Source organism: Corvus brachyrhynchos, unplaced genomic scaffold, assembly GCF_000691975.1.
Source record: "Corvus brachyrhynchos isolate BGI_N302 unplaced genomic scaffold, ASM69197v1 scaffold413, whole genome shotgun sequence".
Taxonomy (NCBI): domain Eukaryota; kingdom Metazoa; phylum Chordata; class Aves; order Passeriformes; family Corvidae; genus Corvus; species Corvus brachyrhynchos.
Window position 1 is genome coordinate 495,877 of NW_008237240.1, and position 20,013 is coordinate 515,889.

The 20,013-nt window shown below is 42.5% G+C and overlaps 1 protein-coding gene across 2 annotated transcripts; it reads right to left on the minus strand.

Annotated features, from left to right (window-relative positions):
* Positions 1–6: 6 nt before the first annotated feature.
* On the minus strand, positions 7–19,667 carry LOC103612872 (interferon-induced GTP-binding protein Mx). Of its 2 annotated transcripts, none has more exons than XM_008630584.2 (14): positions 19,334–19,667; positions 16,035–16,398; positions 14,348–14,540; positions 13,359–13,496; positions 11,908–12,062; positions 10,625–10,763; positions 9,939–10,137; positions 9,107–9,185; positions 8,015–8,137; positions 7,076–7,217; positions 6,018–6,176; positions 5,206–5,282; positions 3,687–3,923; positions 7–1,836 (listed from the first exon to the last, which is right to left on the minus strand). In XM_008630584.2, exons 2-14 carry the CDS (start codon positions 16,263–16,265, stop codon positions 1,603–1,605), a joined length of 2,106 nt encoding a protein of 701 aa, XP_008628806.1. In that variant the 5' UTR covers positions 16,266–16,398; positions 19,334–19,667; the 3' UTR covers positions 7–1,602. The 2 variants fall into 2 exon arrangements, with proteins under 2 accessions (XP_008628806.1, XP_017585670.1); XM_017730181.1 differs by having other exon boundaries at positions 14,348–14,543; positions 19,334–19,661.
* Positions 19,668–20,013: the final 346 nt, after the last annotated feature.

The following is a 20,013-nucleotide window of genomic DNA, read 5'->3' on the forward strand; positions in this document are numbered from 1 at the left end:
CTTCAAGAGGGTCAGCAAAGAGATTTTTTTAATTCCAATATTTCAGGCCCTTGAACAAACCCAGAGAGCAGGGTGCCCAGGAATGCTGAATGTCTTTGGTGGCTGGGTCTGGTGAAATCACCCTGAATTAATTGAATTAAATAAGGAAGTTTAGCCTGCAGGCAGTGGCTTGAGCGAGTTGCACCCTATTTTGTTATTCCACCTCATGCTGCCTGGAGCAATGTGTCCTTGCCTCTCCTCTTTAGGTGTGAGATGGGTGTTTTCAATAGCCCTTGTGCATCAAGTGCACCTTGGGGCATGGGGATACAGTGAAATAGCCCATGAGTTGAAAGTACTTTCAAAACAGAAATTAAAAAATTAAGTTGTTACAGGTCTGAGGTGCTTTTTCTGTGGCTTCTGACCTGCATCACTGCAAGTCAATGGTAGCAAAATCATGTACTGGAAGAAAGGAGAAACTGGCTGCAGTGTTCAAGAGGGTTAAGGAAGCTGGATCTTGGGGTGAATGCTGTACCAGAAGTCAGGCACCAGCTGCAGTTCCATGCCACAGGGACAAACACTTTCTGTCATTTCTAGCCTGAAGAGAAGGCTTCTCTTGCAAGAAACTTGGAAATTACTACATCCCACACTGGTATAAGCACATTTTTTCTAGCTGGATACTGACGTTACTTTTGGTGCACAAAGCACTCTATGAAAAATATGTCATGAACACGGTGTGTGATAACATATTTTGCATTGGCTTTCATGAAATGAAGGAGATTTTGGAAAGGTTCTCCTTGCCCTGGGGAGGGGAAGGAGAAAAGCAGCAAAACACATGCTGAGACACCCTTGTAACATTTAACATCCTGGGAGGTTTCATTCCTTTTGGACATCCAAATCCTGCTCTCCAGTGCATTGCCCATCAGTCCCAAACTTTCAGGTGATGCTGCAGACATCTGAGAGAAAGAGCTTCTTGGCCCTTCTGCAAATCAGACAGCTGGGAAAGGAGACTGAACAGAGCCAATGGCATCCTCTGGATGAAGTGGAGTAAATAAACTTTCTTTTCCTTCTAGGCTGGAGCTGTTTCATGCCCGCTGTGTGCTCCCTCTCTCCCTCCTGGGCTGACCTAGTGGTGACACTTTGCAGAGGTGTCTTTTAGGTGATAGCAGGAAAGAGAACAACCCCAGCAAGACAAAAACACAAAGGGAAGTGGGAGATCACGAGTGTCACGCACTAAGCTTCATTGAGGAACAGTTAGATAATTTGATTTCTCCAGCTTGTGAATTACACAGCTCCCATCATTAAAAAGAGAAAAACAAAAACAACAACAAAACATGTAATCCTCAGAGTGGTAGCTTTTTAGTGCTTATTTCAGTGGTTCACAGAGTTTCACAGTTTCACAGAGTTAAGTTTCATTAAGAAAATGTTTAGAAATGGGATAACGTTCATTAATCACAACTTCCCCAGTGGAGCCCTTTACGTAAAGGCAGCTGTTTGCATATAACTGATTATGGAAAATAAAGAAAAACTGAACACTAGAAATTAGTATTAAAGGTCTGGGCTGACGTTACATTTTTCAGTAATGCTAGAAGATGAGGAGAAAAAAACTTCTGAAAAACAAAGAAGTTACAACAAGCTGAAGTCTCTCAGGTACTGGCAGGCTTTGCTGAGACGATCAACTCGTTGGCTGAGGTAATTCCTGGTTTTAGCAGCTTCAGTGTCCTCCTCAAGGAGAAAGTTTAACTTCTCTTTATCTTGCAAAAGTTGCAGCATTGCGGTCTGCACATTTTCTCCGAAGTCATGAAGGACAGAAGACAGGATGATCAGAGGAATCTGATTGGAGAGGCGTTTGCTTGCTCCCTGCAAGATGGGGGGGAAAAAGGCAAAATACTAAATTGGTAAAAAGAACTGAAAAATGAAGGGTCTATAGATAATCTGGTAAAAACAAAAGTGGTACCAAGGTTTTAAAATGTTGGACTGAATTACTGTTCAAGAAGGGAATACTGCTATGAACTAAAAAATGTTTGCAACCAGTCTCTTTTGTGCCTGAAATCTAAAAATTAGGAGTCATGGGGATGTCAGCTGTTGCTTTTCTTCCCTCAGCAAACTAAAGCCCAGGCAGGCTGTTCTCTGCTCAGCTCTGTCAGCTGTCACTGGGACAAGTTATAGGAGGACATTCCTGACAAACAGAACTTGTGCAGTTTCTGGTGTCCAACCTGTCTTCACTGAATGCTAACAATATGTTTTGGTGCAGAACATCAAAGAGTGATTTTTCCTGAAGCTGGTAAATTCCTCTATTAGATGGTGGCATTTAGATGGTATTTCTGATGTGGTTGTTCTTTTAAGTGTAAGACAGCTTTGGAGGAAGCTTTAGCCTTAAGGGGAAATGTCTGTGCCTAAGTTACATCTGTTGATATCTCCAAGAGATCATCTCCTGTCTGACCTGACCAACTGCCTGGTCGATTTATGGATGCAAACTGAAACAGACCAACCTAGAAGAGCTTGTGGGGCCCTTTCCCCATGGACATCCTGGTGCTTTGGGGCAACATGAGGTTCTAAACCTCTCCCAACTCTGGGAAGTGGCTGCCTCCAGCCCTCCTGGTACTGGGTGAGCACTCAGACCTAAGTGCCTTTCTGCAGTTGAGAGGTTCTGTCTTTCTTTTTGTAATACAACTTGAAAATGGCATTCGTAGCTCCTATAGGGTGTAGGAAACCATGGACACTTAAAAGAGCTTCCATCTCATTCAAACTGCATTTGGCCTTGCATAAGTCAGTCCCACGGAGCTGTGATGCCCTGGCAGTTGGGGTTTTTTTGTTGGAAATGGCTCTCAGGTCATTTACAAAAATATTTAACTGCAGGTAAGACATACAGCAGAGTGTGTAGCAAGGTGAGACGGAAGGGCTTATGCACTCCTGGCTTTGTTTCTTGTTCTCTGAAAGCTAATGGTTTTCTCTTCATCAGCCTGAGCAGCCTGAACATTTAATTGCAGGGATTTGTCACAAACCCTACTCTTGGAATTCAAAGTGAGCTGCTGCCTACCTTCCTGCATTGTTAATATTGAACTTGTTGCTTTCTGAGGGAGTTTTATGACAAAGCAAGTCTGGATACTGCGTGCTCTCTTTTCTGTCTTTCTTTAACATGATCCTTTATTTAAACACCCCATTTGTCTCCAGAGACTTCACTTAGAGGGTGCTACCTGCAATACAGCAGATGCACTCTGATCTCTACAGACAGCTGATATATTATAATGTAATGTTTTATTATTGCTCCTCCTGCTGCAGTAGTTTAGGATCTGACTACAAGCCGCTGACACCACTTTCTGCTGGCTGCAGGAATATGCAGTGGCTTGAGGCTGACCTGAGCCAGACTGGGAGGTAGCTAACAAGTGGTTTAGGAGCTCTCACTTTGACACCTTCAGGCTTTCCTAATCACCATATCCAGCATCCTGCAACCATCTATCCCCAGCGACTGTGCTGATACAGCCCAGCTTCATCCTGAGATCCTCATCACTGGTCAGAAGCTCCAAGGAGTTTGTACAGAAGCTGAGCATGTACCTGAATGAGACACTTAGATACCCTCTGGCTGCTATCCCTGCATAGTGGTAGTATGGCATACAGGGCGATATTGACCCCAGCAAGATCTGCTCGAGGGGTATCTGCTACAGTACTCAGGGGGCAGCAAATCTCTGTACCACAGCCTGTGAACTCACAGAGAAGTAGGCGCTCGTGTGAGAAACCATCTCTGTGACAACAGAGGGCTCCTTTGGATCAAGAAACTGCAGATCTTTCCCCATGGCAAGGTTGGGGCCGTTTTCTGCCTTAACGGCATTTAAAGCACCAATGTAAAGGTCATCCTGGCAGTACACAATTCTCTCCATTTTAAACTGTGTCCGGATATGTCTTTCAGCCTCTGCTGCTTGTTTGTCTCGAATGTCTTCAATTTTCACCTGCAAAAGAAAGCAACAAGAAGTCCTAAGACATTTGTTTCCTTTGGAAAGGGTCCAGTGCTTAGCAGTGGCCCCGGGGAATGGCAAGGTGGGCACAGTGTTCAACTGCCCTTATGCAGCACTGTCTAATCCCAGACCATGGGAACATGGAATAATGCTTTAGACTGTGGTTCCTCTTTTGTGAAAGAGCACAAAACATGGCTTTTGTCCCCTCCTTATGGACGAGTGGGATCAGCCCAAACCTGGTGCTTGAAGCCCAAAGGAAAATACCTGTTGTCAGCAAACCAACCCTGCCCAGCCCCTCCCTGTCTGATGCTTTTATTGCAGCCATCTGATGCTTTCTGGCCTTTTTGATACTTCCATCTAAAAGTCTGTGGGGGTGGCAAAGTTCCCTCAGTCATGCTCAAATTCCCTTAAAATGCTTTCCTAGCACTCCTAAGAAAACACCCCAACTCTTTTCTCATATCCAGTGTCTGCCAGAACTTCTTCCCTCTTCATTCCTCTCACTGTGTAGTACCTAAAGACCCTGCCTGAATACCTCTGTGTTTGGATGAAATAATTTATTTGTTCACCAGCTGGTTGGCCTGGGAGCTCAGTAGGGTTTGACCAGGCAAGTCAAATAGCAAACCACCTATTTCACTCACATTTGCCTCTGAGTTTCCTTTTTCAGCAGTACCCTGTGAGTGAACTCTGTTTCCTGGCTGCCAGTATTGCTTCTCATCTCTTCTTCAAAGCTCTTTCTGAGAAAAGGCCTTCAAGGACATCCATATCACTGAACTCCACCCCAAAACATGCTAATGCCCAAACTGTGAATGGTCATCTTCTAGTTTTTTCATAGCTGGATGATTTTTGGCTTGTCTCCTCCTGCTCCCTTTCATCAAAGATGACATTCCTGCACTGGTTAAAACCCTGGCTTGCTTTCAGAGAGGGTAAAACACTGTTTAGCACTCTGACAAATCATTGCAGGACTTAAATTTGAAATTGGTGATAAACTCTTCAAGGCAGCCATACCAGGTTTTCTTTGCATTGTGTTGCAAACATCAAGAATGTGAGCAGAATGAATAAAGAATGTATATATTAGATCTTGTAAAAGTTGTACAAAATGCACTTTCATTAGTGCCATTACAATCATGCTAACATTTTCAAGATATTCCTTATTTTCCTGCAAGAAATTCCACACTTGCACAAGGGTAATGCAATGAGACAGGTACCACAAGCATGGAAGCATTTACAAATGCCATTCCATCTTTTGAGTTATCTCAGGTTATAGGTAGTGCCTCACCTTGGCAGCTCTGCTTAGATTGTGGAAATTAGCAAAATTCCTTTTAACGAGTTCCATAAATTTCTCTTCAACCAGTTCTAAGGGAAGAACAGAGAGACAAAATAAAGTCAGGTAAGTAAGTGGGGTTTTTAAGGTATTAATATGAGTCTTGGGAGATTTTCTGTATTCATTCAGAAATAGCTGACCAGCTGTATATTCTGCCTTTATGATCAATACAAACAAGTAGAAATTTAGTTTTCCAGGTCCAAGAGTGTGACCACTTAACACCTGAGAGATTGAATAACAGTGAGATTTTCTTGGATAAAGCAGTTTCTGTGCTTACAGACACGGAGTCTGGCACAACACAGAAGAGACAGGATCACAACATCATTTCTCCTTGGGTGCTTTTTACTGGATGAGTTATGTACCCTTTCCTTCAGCCCCAGCAGTCCTTGTATAATACATGCAATGTCATGCAAAAAAAGCTGTGTTCCCACTTCAGGGTTGTGAATTCCACTCCCTGGGTTTGGGAATACCAAACTGGCACTAGGTACTTCTACAGTACTGCTTCCTTGCTTTGTTATTTATTATACAGTTATTATTTTCTAACTCCCTTCTAAGAGCCAGTGGGAAAAGTATGAACAAATGCTGGAGACCATGGGTGGAGATTGAAGGCTCTAGAGAAGGAGCAACCCCCAAGTCGAATCAGATTTACTTCCTCACTCTGAAGGATCCTGAGAACATCAGTGAGAGCATCAGCTTCTCCTGGAAAATAAACTCGTCAGGCCCAGCAGAGTCTCCCACACAAGAGCCCCCCGTGGCCTGGGCCATACCCATCACGCTGTTCAGGATCTCAACTGCTGGCTCCTCCAGTTCTCTGATCTGCTCTTTTATAATGTCCTCAAAAGTCCTGTAGTTGCTGAAGCCTGGGAACTCCCGTCCACGGTACTGGTCTTCATATTTCCACACTCTACTGGGGGTGTTTTTTTTAGCTGTAATGGTAAAGTAACATTGCTTTGCTACTAAATCACTCCGTTTATACGTTTCAGATTTAAGAAGGAAGTTTATTTCTCCTCTTTGAGTTGTTCTTGAGAGGAACAACAACTGAGATCATTTTTTGTTACCACTGAACAGAGCTAACACATTGTGGCTCAGTGAATGAGCCTTCTCACACATGGCATCGAGCATCTGACTGACAGAAGATATGACAGGGCAGAAAAATTTTGGTTCTTCTTGGTATTTTTACCCCCACAGAAGTAGCTGGCCATTACCAGTCACTTCCAAGTTTAAAAAAAAACCCTGAACAAAACAAACCTCCAAGCTCACGAAACGCTTTTAAACACTTTTTCCAGGGAATCTACTGTTGACTAGCTGTTTTTATTTAAGATATCACAGTCAATGTTTCTTTGTTGATATTATACAAATGTGCTATATTTTTTTGTATGAGGTATCACCTTAGCCCAGAGCTAAAGTGGAACAAACCCCACCCAGATTCTAAACTATTAATAGCAATAATAAAATAAAAACATTAGCACTAATCATAAAAATTATTACATAGATTATTATTACTTATTACTATTCATTGGTGTTGCTGTTATTTAGAAGAGTGGTTCAGAAAATCACCAACAAATTCTGTGCCAGTGTCTTGATTTTATTGCTATGCTGGGAGAAGAGACAAGCACTGACCCCTCTGTAATGACAGCATTTAACACAAACTATGTCCGTGTCCCCAGGGACCAGAGCATAACTTGCCTAACACCACAACAGATGGATGCTCCTGGCTTCTTGTTCTTAAATTTATTGAAAAATATTTATTGAAGATGCTGTGTCTAGGTTTAAAAGCAAGGGGATGGGCTCTCAGGACAGCTGCCAGGATGGTTTCTGTGCTTACCCCTTGCAGCACACTCCAGGAGAATCACGCCCCACGTTCGGAACTCCTTGCGGATCTTCGTGAACAGCCTGACTTCATCTCCAAACAGCTGCTCCTCTCCCCGCGTGGTCCGAGAGATGTCTTGGTTAAAGAGTTTGATCAACTGCAGAGAATTGAACAACAAGTAGGCAATTTAGCAAAGTTCCATTTCTTCAGGTTAATTTGTGGATGTTAAGTAAATCTGCAGTTGTTAGATGTTAAAGCAGGGACACATTTCATAAAAAACATCCCTTTCTTGCATCTTTTATGCTCTTAGCTCCTGGAGTTGTTTTCTTTTTGTTGTTGTTGTTGTTGTTTTTTGGGTTTGTTTTTTTTCTTTTTTCCCCAAACTGTCACAGCTAGAGGAGAACAAACTTGATACTCTTTTGTTTTCCCCCCTGTAGACTTTTAGAACCATTTACTAAATTCTAATAAGCCAGACTTGCATGAAGCCTGATGAGCTTTCACAAGCACCTCTCCTGCCTGCTGAAGGCTTACTGTGAGGGACTAACTCCCTGAGATGAGACACTTAGATGGAAATCACATTTTGCAGATCACATTTTCATATCAGTAATACATCTGATCTTATGAGCGCTGTAAACAATGGGAACCCTTCAAAGTGTTGAGCAGGCAGGAGGATAGGTTTTCCCTCGCTGAGATGCTTGATTTTGACCAATCAACCAAGTTGTTTGGCTTTTTTGTCCCATAATTACAGGAAAAAAAATGCTAGAAGGTGCCATGAGCTCCTGTGGTCCATTATTTTTGCAGGTGTGGCTTGTCTCTGTTACCCTCAAAGCACTTCAGTGACAGATACCACAAACTTCCTGGTGGTCCATGTTGATGTTTTGATAATTTCAAGCGGTTTCTTTTTCTCCCCCAGTTACCTCCTTGCTCTGCTCTGTGACCAATACTGATACTCACATCTGTGAGGAAAAGCAGCTTCTCAGACTCTGTTCTGGGTGTGCCTCTGTTGTACCTTTGCAGATCCTGTAATGTTTTATGGAGGGTGTCACGAACTTGGCTCTCCAGTGCTGGCAAAGTTTTCTGGGGAGGAGACAGTGAAACAGGAAATTGAGATAGGTTGAACCTGCCTGGTTTTGGAAGGAAAACAAAATCCCTCTAAGAGTGACCTACACCTGCACAGGATCTTTGCTATTTCTACAAATCCAAGAGCTCGCTGTCTGTGTCCCATGTGCGCTAGTGGGATAACGTGGAAGAGCAAATATGGCCTTCATTGAGGGAATGCAAGGGGCCAGGATCTCCCTGAGGAATGAGGCTGGACCTCACTGTGAGTTGGGCAGAACAGCTGCAGGCTAGGGCAAGATGCCACCCACAGTGAGCCAAAAACTGTCCTCACAGGTTGTGCCAGAAAGGTTGTGATGAGGTGGTGACTGCTCAATTCCTGATAAATATCTAATGGAACATGGCTGTGTAATTGCTTATTTTCTGTAACTTACATAAATAATTTTTTTTTCTCCTTTGAGACTGAATTTAGAGGTTCTCTATAGTTTAGCATCTTCCCTTAATGGAATAAGATAAATTACATACAGATATATGTATATCAAATAAACCCCCCAATATCCTTACATTAGTATAGTAATATAATAGAACATCTTGATGTTTTGAAGACATTTTCAGTTAAATAGAAATCACCATGTTTCAGTAAGCTGACAGCACTAACTTGTCACCCTGGTGATCAACATACCTCATAAACAAAGAGAAGTATCAAAAAGAAGCTGCCACTGAAAAGGCAGGAGTTACGAGTCACAAATAGATGAAATAATTTGCTTATTGTTGATCTGCAGTTAAAAGGCAAATCTGAGGACAGAGCATGGGGCTTTTTACCTCTGCCTCTCAGTTCAGTTTGTTCTCAGATCACTGGGTTGAAGGATCATTAAGCACTGTCTGTGCATATAAAGATGAAATCCGACTGCAGTCCAAGGCTGAAGGGTTGAACTAGATTTTAGGTAGTAACTGATACAAACAGCTCAGCATGGGACCTCTGTTACTTACAATAATGTGTTTCACAAGTTCATTTGTGAGCTTCTCTGCCAAATGGGGGATAGTAGCCTTTCCTTCTTCCATAACAGCCCTGTGAAAAAAGAGGAAAAGGTGGGTTTGGATAGCCAGGCTGTGCAGGGCAAGGAGGCAGCACTGATGCTCTGCTCTGTTTTCACTAGTTGTATTATGCAATTTGAGTAAAAAAAGAGTCTCTGGACCATGCTGGTGCAGATGTGGCAACAGCCCAGGACTCTCTGGGCACTTTTATTCAAGAGTTGTTTGACAGCTACTGACTGAACGAAGGGAAACAGAAAAGAATCTGAAATAAAGCAAATTCTAACAGCAGATAAATGTGCTGCTCTACTATTCCTTCATGTGTGAAGCTCATTGATCCAAAACCCTTTTTAGATGCCATTCTCTGTATTATGATTGATCAGCTGCTGAGTCATCTGGGCAGCCTGTGCCCTCAGCACAGCCTTTCCTTCTCATGCTGTTTCACCATGTTTTCCAGTGAATAGAAATACTTCAGTGCCTGACTTGAAGTGCTCAGATGCTTAACTCAAATTCTTTGGGACTATTCTGAACTTCTGAAGTTCGTTGCACTTCCCCCATGTATTTTGCATCAAAAAAAAAAACAAAACCCCAACAAACCAACATTTTAAAAGTTTATTTGGTTACGTAAAAATCTTCTGGGTTACTGAAACACAACCCTACATGGGCAACGAGAAATAATGAGTATAATTAATACCTGTTTGTAACCCCTAAGTTAAATCTCAGCAAATCAACAGGAAGCTTTGAGGTGACTTTAACATGTTTTTGATGAGAACTTTTCTGCGAGGAGTACCTGAAATGTTTGTGACTCTCAAAGAAGTTTCTTTCGTGTTGGATTGCAGCAGCCAAGGTCATTCTGTTGTGGATGTCCTGCTGCCCACGGCACTTCACGATCATGTACCCTTTTTTGAGGGGGATTACCCTGTTTTGCACTACCTTAACAACAGACTCTTCAGTCCCTCTGTCCACCAGGTCAGGTTTTGTGAGGACTCCTGTAAAATTAAAAGAGAAAGTTACCCACCAAGCAGGAACACTCTGTACTATGTTCTATAAAGCAATTTTTTTGTATTCTCTCTCCTAGAAAGCTCTCAACTCCTGGGTTTTGTACTGTAAAACTCGCTCTGTGGTTGGCCTCCCACCACGTCTTTTGCTTTGCAAACCTTTTTTACCAAGCAGCAGCAAAGCTTTTTTACCATTAACTTCAGATTAACTGCCATTAACTGAGATTTTCATCTTCCAGTTATTCATAACATGAGTGCCAGCAAGATACCAATCTAAGGGATTCTTGGAGCTGCTCAGGAATTGTGACTAGAAACATTTGCAAATATTTTCTTTAGGCTGCTTTCCTTATTTGTTTTTTTTTTCTTCTAGTAGCTAATTTCACAGATCTGGTGCAGAACACAGGACATCAGCCCTCATGGGGAAAAAAACCCCAAGATTTGCCCTCCTTTTCAACTCATAGCTTAAAAATTCTCTCACCTATTGTCCTTTCTCCACTGGGGTCCACCTCTTGAGCCATTTTCAATGCTTCTGTTGTTGCAATATCCACATTACATGGCACCACGACCAAATTGACTGTCTCTTTGCAGCCAATAAATCTTTTAAGTAGCATTTTGATCTGCAATTCAATACAGCAGTGAGGAGGTTCAGTGAAATCAGACGTTTGCTTCTTGTAGGATGTGACAATTTCTAACAATATGAGCCACTGTGTGATGACATTAAATGCCACATATGTTGAGGGTAGTATTACATGCTGGAGGATGGCATGGAAAGGGGTCAGCAGAAGAATGCAGACTCTTTTCTGATGTGAGGATTAATCCAGACATCTGGCTTGAATGAGACCAGACTAATGTTGTTAAGCCTGTCTTGAGTTTAACATCTTGTGCATATATAATCTTTCATTATGGAAATATTAAAGGTATTTGATATTTAATCACATGTAAGAAAATCTGGTTCTGATGTGTAGGTTCACACTTATGGAAAGAAAGCAAGCTCAATTCTGCTGATAAATCTCAAATTTGTATCTCTGAAAGGAGCACAAATGTCTTTGGCTTACATTTCAGTAGAATGTTTGTGGGAAAATTCAAAAAAAAGCCAAAACAGAAGCTGCACATGGCATCTAGTTGGCATTTTTCTGTTTCAATGCCAAACTAAACGAGTTTCTCATAATTTGTGTTGTTTTGCAGAAGCTTCACACAGCCCTACTGTGCTTCTTCTGCAGTAAATCAATTCTCTTTTTCACCTGGATTTTGGTAAAGATGCCTCTCTTTTCTACTCCCCGTCCCTCCCAATTTCTGACAGGCTGCAATGCTTTAGACTCCATCTCTGGAGCATGCAGACAGCTGGGGACAATGGTAATGTTTGGATTTTATCACATCTGCTGCTTTCTTCTCAATACAATAGAAAGATTGCTATCTAACTGTCAAATTAAATTACTCTCCTCCCAGAAAGTAAAGCCCAGACAAGCCAATCTTGTCTCATTTCTATTTGGTATATCTAGTTTAGTTTGGGCTCCTCTTATTCCAAATTCCTATTTAAAGGTATTTTAGGAGAAACAACACACCCAGCTCCTGCACATCACTCTCACAGCAGGTTTTATCCAACTAGAGCTTTATTTGCATTCCCCAGCATTTATTCTAAAAGTAGCCAGAGGAAAAGCAGAGATCCCCTCCACTTATTCTGTTTACTTCACAAAAGGTCTGCTGGGACCCCTCAAGGGATGAGACCCTGGGCACAGACTGGCACACGAGGCCGAGTTTTACCTGGTCCCCGATGTCTTTCGGCTGGTCCCCCACGGCCACCCTGGCAATTCCAGGAAGATCAATTAGTGTCAGATCTGGGACATCAGGGGACTGAACTTCCAGGGAAATCAACTGTCCACTAATGGCACCTCTAGGACCGGCCACAACATCCTGGGCTGTGAAAAGAGCAAGGCAATGCACACAAGCTTCAGATGGTGCATCAAACCAAAGCTGAACACAACGACTTTGAAAAGTACCTACTACCACCTGAGGCTCTTTTAGGCTTGGCTTTTTCTTTCAGATCCAGCCACACACTTAAATCCATTTATGCAAAAATCAAAGGAAATTATCATGCAGCACAGGGCGATGTGAAGTCCTGTTGGAATATGAACTGTAATATTTTACAGAGCATATATTTATGGACTCTCATGTATGCAGACAAAATACATGTAAATAAACCACAATGAAAGGGATCAGGTAAAATACTGGTCAGTTGTAGAAATGCCTCCTCAACAACAAGTGACTTTGTAGGCATTAATTAATCCTTGGATGCCTTGAAAGAAAAATAGGTGCTGTTCTATACTCTTCACATTTTGATAGGGAGATTGAGAGTAAATTGTCCCAGATCCTACAAGGCAATAATGCTTGAACTGTGAACACAGAGAAGCAAGGAAACCCCACAGTCATTCTCATGAGAGATTTTCAGGTCTTTAATCACCTTACTTAATTCATACCAATCACCTGGCCAGTTTTGAGAATATCCAAATAATGTATTGAAAAGCTAATAAAAAAATAGAAAGAATAACAGTGTGCAGAGCTATTCAAGGGAGTAAGGACAATCCAACTTTCACATTTAGGGCAAGTGCTCACTGCCCTGTGGGTAAGAACACTGATTTCTTACACAGCACGAAATGCCATAACAGCAAATGTGACGTGCAAAGGGCAGTGACCGAGCCCGTGGTCACAGTACCTGGCAGAAGCTCTCTGTCCTCCACCCTGCCTTCTTGCAATTTCCTCCAAAATCATTAGATTTCCAACCAGAGACACCGCAAGCTCTCTGGGCTTTTGAACTGATGACAGGAACCATTTAAGGCTTTGCATGTTTACAATTTGACAGACAACCTCCCCAAACCAGGAAACCAGGAAACCAGGAAGACACCACCCAGGTAAGACACAGCCTGAGCCTTTATCATGGATCAGGATAAAAGGATCATGGATCTAGCGGGTGGCATCCCTGCCCGAGGTGTTGGAACCAGAAGACTTTAAGGTTCCTTCCAACCCAGGCTATTCTGAGATCTTCATCATGGATCATCTTCACCACTGAAGCCCTGGTACAACTCCCTCGAGAGAGTTTCCTGGCCCAGCTTCTTCTGCTCTGAATCCAGCTCTTGGTGTTACTCCACAATCACTGTGGATGCTGCTCAGTCTAAGAGGAGGATTCAGAGGAAATGGAGCCAGCCAAATCCACTCACCTTGCCTTATTGCTCTGTCCACCTCAGAGGCGTTCTGGAGCTCCAGGGCAACATTCCGGTAGCAGATTTTCCCTTTCCATGGCTGGCCTTCAGGCACCCTCTTGAGTTTAAGTTCCAAGGGACAGCGAGTGACAATACCTGCAGCAGTTCCAAAGGCAGAGGTTGCTGTGCATGAAACACAGCCTCGAAGTGTGTGATGTACACAGGGTTGCCTAATGTTTCACACAAAAACATGGAAATGTTCCAAGAGATGCTGCCAGAGGGGGCTTGTCCAACTTCCTGCTCAGAGCAGGATTGTCACCAGTGCTCGATGAGGACAACCACGGCTCTTCCCAGACACGTCTGGCCCTGCAAACCTCCACAGATGGAGCTTCGCTCCTCTCTGGATGATCTGTTTCACTGCTGCAGCTAAGTCCCATGAAAAACTTTTCCACAAGTCCAGCCTGAAAGACTAGATTATATGGTAAACTCACACGGAACTTGCAGAATTTATATGTGTGAAAATACACACACAGAGCGGAAAAGCGGATCTTCTTGAGCTGCAAAGTCTTCCAACCATCATCTCTGACTTAATGCTTTAAGTAAAGGTCTTTGTACACTTTTTACACATAATAATAATAATAATAGAAATAATAGTAATAATGATAATAATAATAATAATAATGGTATCTGTAAGAAAATGTTGTTTAAAAAACCCAAACCAACCCCAGAAGCCAATTTAAAAACTGGTTTTCCATGGGAAAGTAATACTCAGCTGCACTGCTGTTTTCTGGGAAATGCACAGAATCAGGTGGGGCAACTACACCACACTTCTTACTCCTGCTCTCTTGACCACCTGGAACATGTGCCTTGATTTACTTTGTGGTGCCTCACTGGCACCTCCATGTCTCAGTCATGGAGTTATCCAATTCTAGACCAAAAAATAAAAAAGAAGAAAAAAACCCCCTTCCACCTCATCAAAGTGAAAACCTGAGAGAGTGAATTCTTACCATTGCCCCTGGGAAGAGCAACACCAGACAGGGCTTCGAGCACAGAACTTTTCCCAGAGCTCTGGTCTCCAATCACTGCAATTGCAGGCAAGGACAGGTCCTTTTCTATTCCAAGAGCTCTCAGGCTGTCAACAAGATCAATGCAGGGTCGGATCTTCTCCTCATACTGGTTGTACAAGGTGTGTTCTGCAGCCTGCTGGAGTTAAACTTGCAGTGAATTTTCCATAATTTAAAAAAAAAATAAAATTAGACTCATTTTGTACTCATTTTTCTTCAGTAAAACTTATTTACTGGCATCAAGCTGTATTTCATATCACTGTGCATCCTTACATCTCCAGGTAATAAACGGGTGTCTGGAAATATGAAAGAAACAGTTGAGGCTGGCTCAAAGATCATGCTTAGTAAAAATACCAAATTTTGGAAGCCATCCCGAGAAGGTAAAGAACACATTACTAAGTGTGCTTTGTTAATTTTTTTTAATAACAAGTTTTTTAATAACTGCCATTTTCTTCCACTCATCCACAGATGTACTGAATATGTGTATGCAAATGAAGACTGATCCCAGAAATCACTGAATTTGGTAAAGAATAACTTATTAGATCTTTATTTTGGAGTTTGAAGATTTAGTTTGTGCACAGACACCAAAAGTGTTCTGCTGTAACATTCTTAACAGGTGGCTGAAATATTTTAGATCATCATGGGTCTTCTTTATTTACCTCATTTTAGGCTCACATAAGGCATGGATATGAGTGGGTTGTTTTAAATGACTGATTATTGTCATTTTCTGGGTTTGATACATGTCCAGATATCAACACAGGCTCTTCATTTACATGAAAACAAAACAAATAATTTCCAGTCTTTGGCAAAATTCGTCCATCTGCTATTAAATAGGCTCAACTGAAGTATATAAAGATCAGCTTGGTCTCTTCTCCCTGTTCCTCTCTCCATGTTCCAGTCTGACTGCTGCATTTAGAGATGCAATTTTGGGAACACCAATCTGTTTCAGACATATTGGGCCAGACACATTCAACCCTGATTTTTCGAAAAGAAAAACTTACGTTTCTCTCCATCACTTTTATCCAAAAAAGATGCATCTAAAAGTATGTCTGTGGATCAGATGTACTCAAACAGAGCAGATTTTTTGGTTCAAGATGAGGAGGGCAGCACATATTACTGGAGGCAGGCATTTTAAACCCTTTTTGGTAACCCCTGCCCACTCTCTTCACTACAATGTTTAATAGCTAGCAAATTGTCAAAAAACTTCAATAACTGTGTCACAGACTTTAAACCAATCTGTGTTCAGTGGAAAATATCCAAGCAGGTTATTATTAACCTTTCTGTGCATTTCTGTTGAGGGTTGAAGAGCCTCAAGTAAAAAATATCTCAGCTTTTATGATTTCTGTTCAACATTTGTTGTTAGGATCAAAACAGATACATGTCACACATTAAACTGGCTTCTAGGCTGCAGCCATCTCTTTTTTTTTAGACCTGCATGGTTAATGTCTGCAGATTAATTGCAGGTACCTCTCTTCCTAGTTACACAAATAACTGCTTGGCCCTGATCCCAAAAGTCCTCCTTAGACCTAACAAGTGCAGATTGCCTGAAGAGACCAAGGGATTCATTTTGAGGCACAAAGTGAAACAACAGAGTAAGAGTGGGAGAATCTGTGCTCTCTTCTTGCCTTACCTTGTCCTCTTCTCCGGAAAACTCTTTCTCCAAGTCCTTCTGCTCATAGTCAGGCCTTCTCTCAAACATGTTCTCTGACATCAGATCAGCTTCTTCTGGTTCTTCTGGTGGGAGAGGCACTGTAACAGCTTCTGGATATGGTTTTAAGAAAGGAAATACAAACCCTTCTTTCTTTGGGGTATTTTTGGTTTTTTCAGAAGGTTGTTTGAATGCTGCTTTCTTTTTATCCATGACCCGCTGATTTTCTGGGCTTCCACGTAGGTTTTCCACAAGTGTGTAAATAAGTAATGAGTATTTTGGACCAAACCACTACACTCACTAAGCAGGGATCACTGCCTGGTCCAACCACTCTGAGGTGCAGCTTCTGAAATCAAACACAGGGCAGTGAGTGACTCCACCTTGCAACATTGATCAGAGCAGAAAAAAATCAAACACCACTTTTATTCCCTGATCCAAACCCTTGGTAGGTACCAGGTGCCACAGCTCTTTTCAAGTCACTGAAATTGGTCTCCAGAGAATAGACTTGAACCCTTCTCCCTACCTCTCTTACGCATTTTTTTTTTTGTATTAAAAAAAAAAAAATTGCCACGGGGAGAAAAAAAGTATTTGTTTTCTGTGGGAAAAAAAAGTTACACCAGCTTTTGCAAAAAAGCCAATTTTCCTTGATGAAATATTTTGCTGAAAGATGTTTGGAGAAGCTCAGTCAGCATCTGGGCATGATTGGAGGGAGTGTGAATCCTTAACTTCCTGGTGTCAGGAATGTAGGGCTGTGGCTGGCTCTGCATAGGTGGGACACACCAAGCTATGGTCTGCTAAGTGGCCATCTCACCTCTTTTGTGGAAGAAACACTTGTTAGAGGCAAGTCTGACTCCTGTTTTAGAAGCTCTGTATCGTGGTCCCCTCCTCTATAGCTTAAAACCCTCTCCCAAAAGCAGACTTTGCTTGATATGATGTTAGAGAGAAGGGAGGACTAGGAGGCCTTTTATTTCCTTGTTCAGCACTTCCTTATGCAGAAGTCTTGTTCTCTATTGGTGACTGAGGAAATTAGAGGCTTTTGGTGTGACATTTTCCAGGGAAGGTGATTTCCAGAGAGAGTGATTTAAGGGCAAAAAAGCAAGAGTACTTTTTCAAAGCTAGATTTTTTTTAGCCTTCCTCTGCCGAAACCAAGATCTGTTTAACTCAAACACTTCGGAAAACAAATTAGGAGACCCACATCTTTGCTTGCAATTAACTTCCTGTTCTGTTAATTTTGTTTTGGTTGAATTAAGTTTACAGGTTTTCTAATTTAAACAGATGCCAGAAGAAGATGATCAGACACAATGCAGGTTATACTTTCAACGTGTAAAGTTTAGAAAAAACACCACAAACTGTAGCAGAGCAGTTGAGAGAAGGTTCTGGGCCAGGCACGGGAAGCTGGACACAGTGACTGCATGGGCATTTATAATTAGATTTATAATACAGTATGTAATAATACAGTATGTAAATATTGCCAGTGCAGTATCAAAATAACATCTCTATCATCTATTCCAATGGATTATAATCAGGTCACAGTCCTTCCTGTTGAGTCACAAGTGAGTTCCCCCTGCTTCCAAAACTTCTCAGAGCAGCCTAGGTGCAACCTGGTCCACTTACTCTCAGATTTGGTCAACAGTCCATGTCTAAGGAGTTACAGTATGAGCAGGTTCAGCTGGAAATGTACAGATTTACAGTCTTTGGCCCTGCAGAATTCACCATTACAAAGCAACAAAGCACCTCTGGGGCTCCTTTAGGATTTTATGTCTATATTTGGGTGGACCTTGAATTTATACACCTGTCCAAAAGCGTTGGAGCTGGAGGTACCTTGTGGGTATCCCTGGTGGGGGCGCTGGGGGAAGTGGGGAGAGAAGGGGGTGGGAAGTGGGGGAAAATCAACCCAGAAACTCCCTGCAACTTTGGGACACCAGGCTGCCCTGTTGGCCCAGTCTCCAGCAGCATTTTATATCCTTTTTGTGGCCAGTGTCCACCAAAGCTAAACACAGACATCTCAGCTCCTGCTCTCTGGAATGAATTATTTATGCAAACATCCAGACATCCCGCAGTAACCCCCTAGCGTGTTTACTTAAGACAAACCCCATGGCTATCACAGAGGTGGAAGGGATATGGAGGGGGCTGAGGATGCATGAGGAGACCCAACTACCTTTTGTCACCCTTTACAAACATCGAGATGGGGTGCAGACCACAGGGTACACACACACACACCAGCCCCGAACAAAGGCACCTGCAGTCAGCACCAGAATAAACAAACGTGTGGATTTCTGAGGCCACACCTCTGTTCTCCCCCTGGACCTGGAAAGGGTAAGTAGGTTGTGTAACCCTTCCCTGTGCCACATGGCATAGTGATTTCTTTGTGTACTGAGCCGTGACAACATCGGATGGAAGAAAGGGGGAGAAGAAAACAAAACAGCTGCAATTTTTAAGAGCCCTTCTACAATGGGCCAGAATCCACATGTGAAACATGACACTTGGATGACATGATGATACTGAAAGTCTGCCAACAATTTCCTCTCACCAGAGCTGCCCCTGCCTCCTTTGCTGGGACAATACTGATTTCCTTGAGCTATACCTGCAGAATTTGCCTGCCTGTGTGTGGGAAGCCTCTCCCAGCACAACACGAAGCACTCTGCTGCTCGCCCACATCTGCACAAACACCAACCTGCTCATGGTTCTGAAGAGGAGTTGCTTTGTTTTTTTGTAATGAGCCTTTGGCTTTGCATCTGGAGAAGATGAGAAGCCCCTACCAAAAAAATCCCCTCTCAAATCCAAGGTACAGAGCTGCAGTGCTGAACCCACACAGTTCTTGGATTATTCACTCTCTGTCCAGCCAGAGGAGCACATAGACTTCTGGCTGGCACATCCTGTGACTTCAGGATAAATTTTTGGGTAAATCTCACAGTTTCTGTGTTGTATGTTTATTAACTCTAGCTGTCTTCTCATAAAGAAAATGAAGCAATGCAAAGCTTACGATCCTACTCATAAATAGTGCTGGCTAGATCATCTTGCTGAATACTGGCTTTAAAAAAAATTAAATGCCATCTCTCAGTTGTCTCCTTTTAATGAGGAAATAATACTAACATCTTTTCTTTTTTTTTGCCACTCCAGAAAGCAAATAATCCTGCTCCTAGCAACTTTGTTTAAACACACTTACTTTAGACACTTTTTGAAGCCTTGTCACATTAAAATGAATGAAGATAACAGTAAAAAATTGCATTACTGTTTTTAGAAGGAAAGGAGAAACTTACCCTTGTAAGGAGAAACTTACCTCCTGTAGCAAGGAGAAGCAGTGACTTTCCGAAACTTCTTCAAATGCTTTTTTATATACAGGCTCCACCTACCCACTATGATGAGAAACAGCAGAAATGAAACTAATTCTCACAGGAGAAATATTTGGCTTCTGTGGAAATGACCGGGCTCTTTCAAAAGATAGATTTGCTACAAGTGGGTACCATGTGCTTACCTTGCACCTGGCTCAATTAAGGGCATGGTTATCTTAACACATGAATTGTGTCCACAGAGAATGGGAGACCTCACAGCCATAAGTTCAGAGAGCCATAGAATGCTAGAATGGGTTGGGTTGGAAGGACACAAAGATGATCTTGTTCCACGCCCTCTGCCATGGTCAGGGACAGGGACACCTTCCACTGTCCCAGGCTGCTCCAAGCCCCGTCCAACCTGGCCTTGGACACTGCCAGGGAGTCAGGGGCAGCCCCAGCTTCTCTGGGCTACCTGTGCCAGGGCCTCACCACCCTCACAGGGAAGAATTTCTTCCTAATATCCAATCTAAACGTACTTTCTTTCAATTTAAAGCCATTCCCCCTTGTCCTAATACTACTTGCCCTTGTAAAAATCTCAGTCTTCTCACTGAACCCTCTCAGAAGACCAGCCACGCTTCTGTAGCGCTCTTCAACAGATGATACCCAGGTGAAACTAAGCTTAATTATT

What these genes read in the sequence shown, in the direction of transcription:
- LOC103612872 (XM_017730181.1), bottom strand. Translation starts at nt 16,265, where the DNA reads ATGGATAAAAAGAAAGCAGCATTCAAACAACCTTCTGAAAAAACCAAA. An exon ending in GAGAGTCACAAACATTTCAG is followed by an intron (nt 9,186 to 9,938) that starts GTACTCCTCGCA and finishes CTTTTTTCACAG; the next exon opens with GGCTGTTATGGAAGAAGGAA. An exon ending in AACTTGTGAAACACATTATT is followed by an intron (nt 8,138 to 9,106) that starts GTAAGTAACAGA and finishes TCTCCTCCCCAG; the next exon opens with AAAACTTTGCCAGCACTGGA.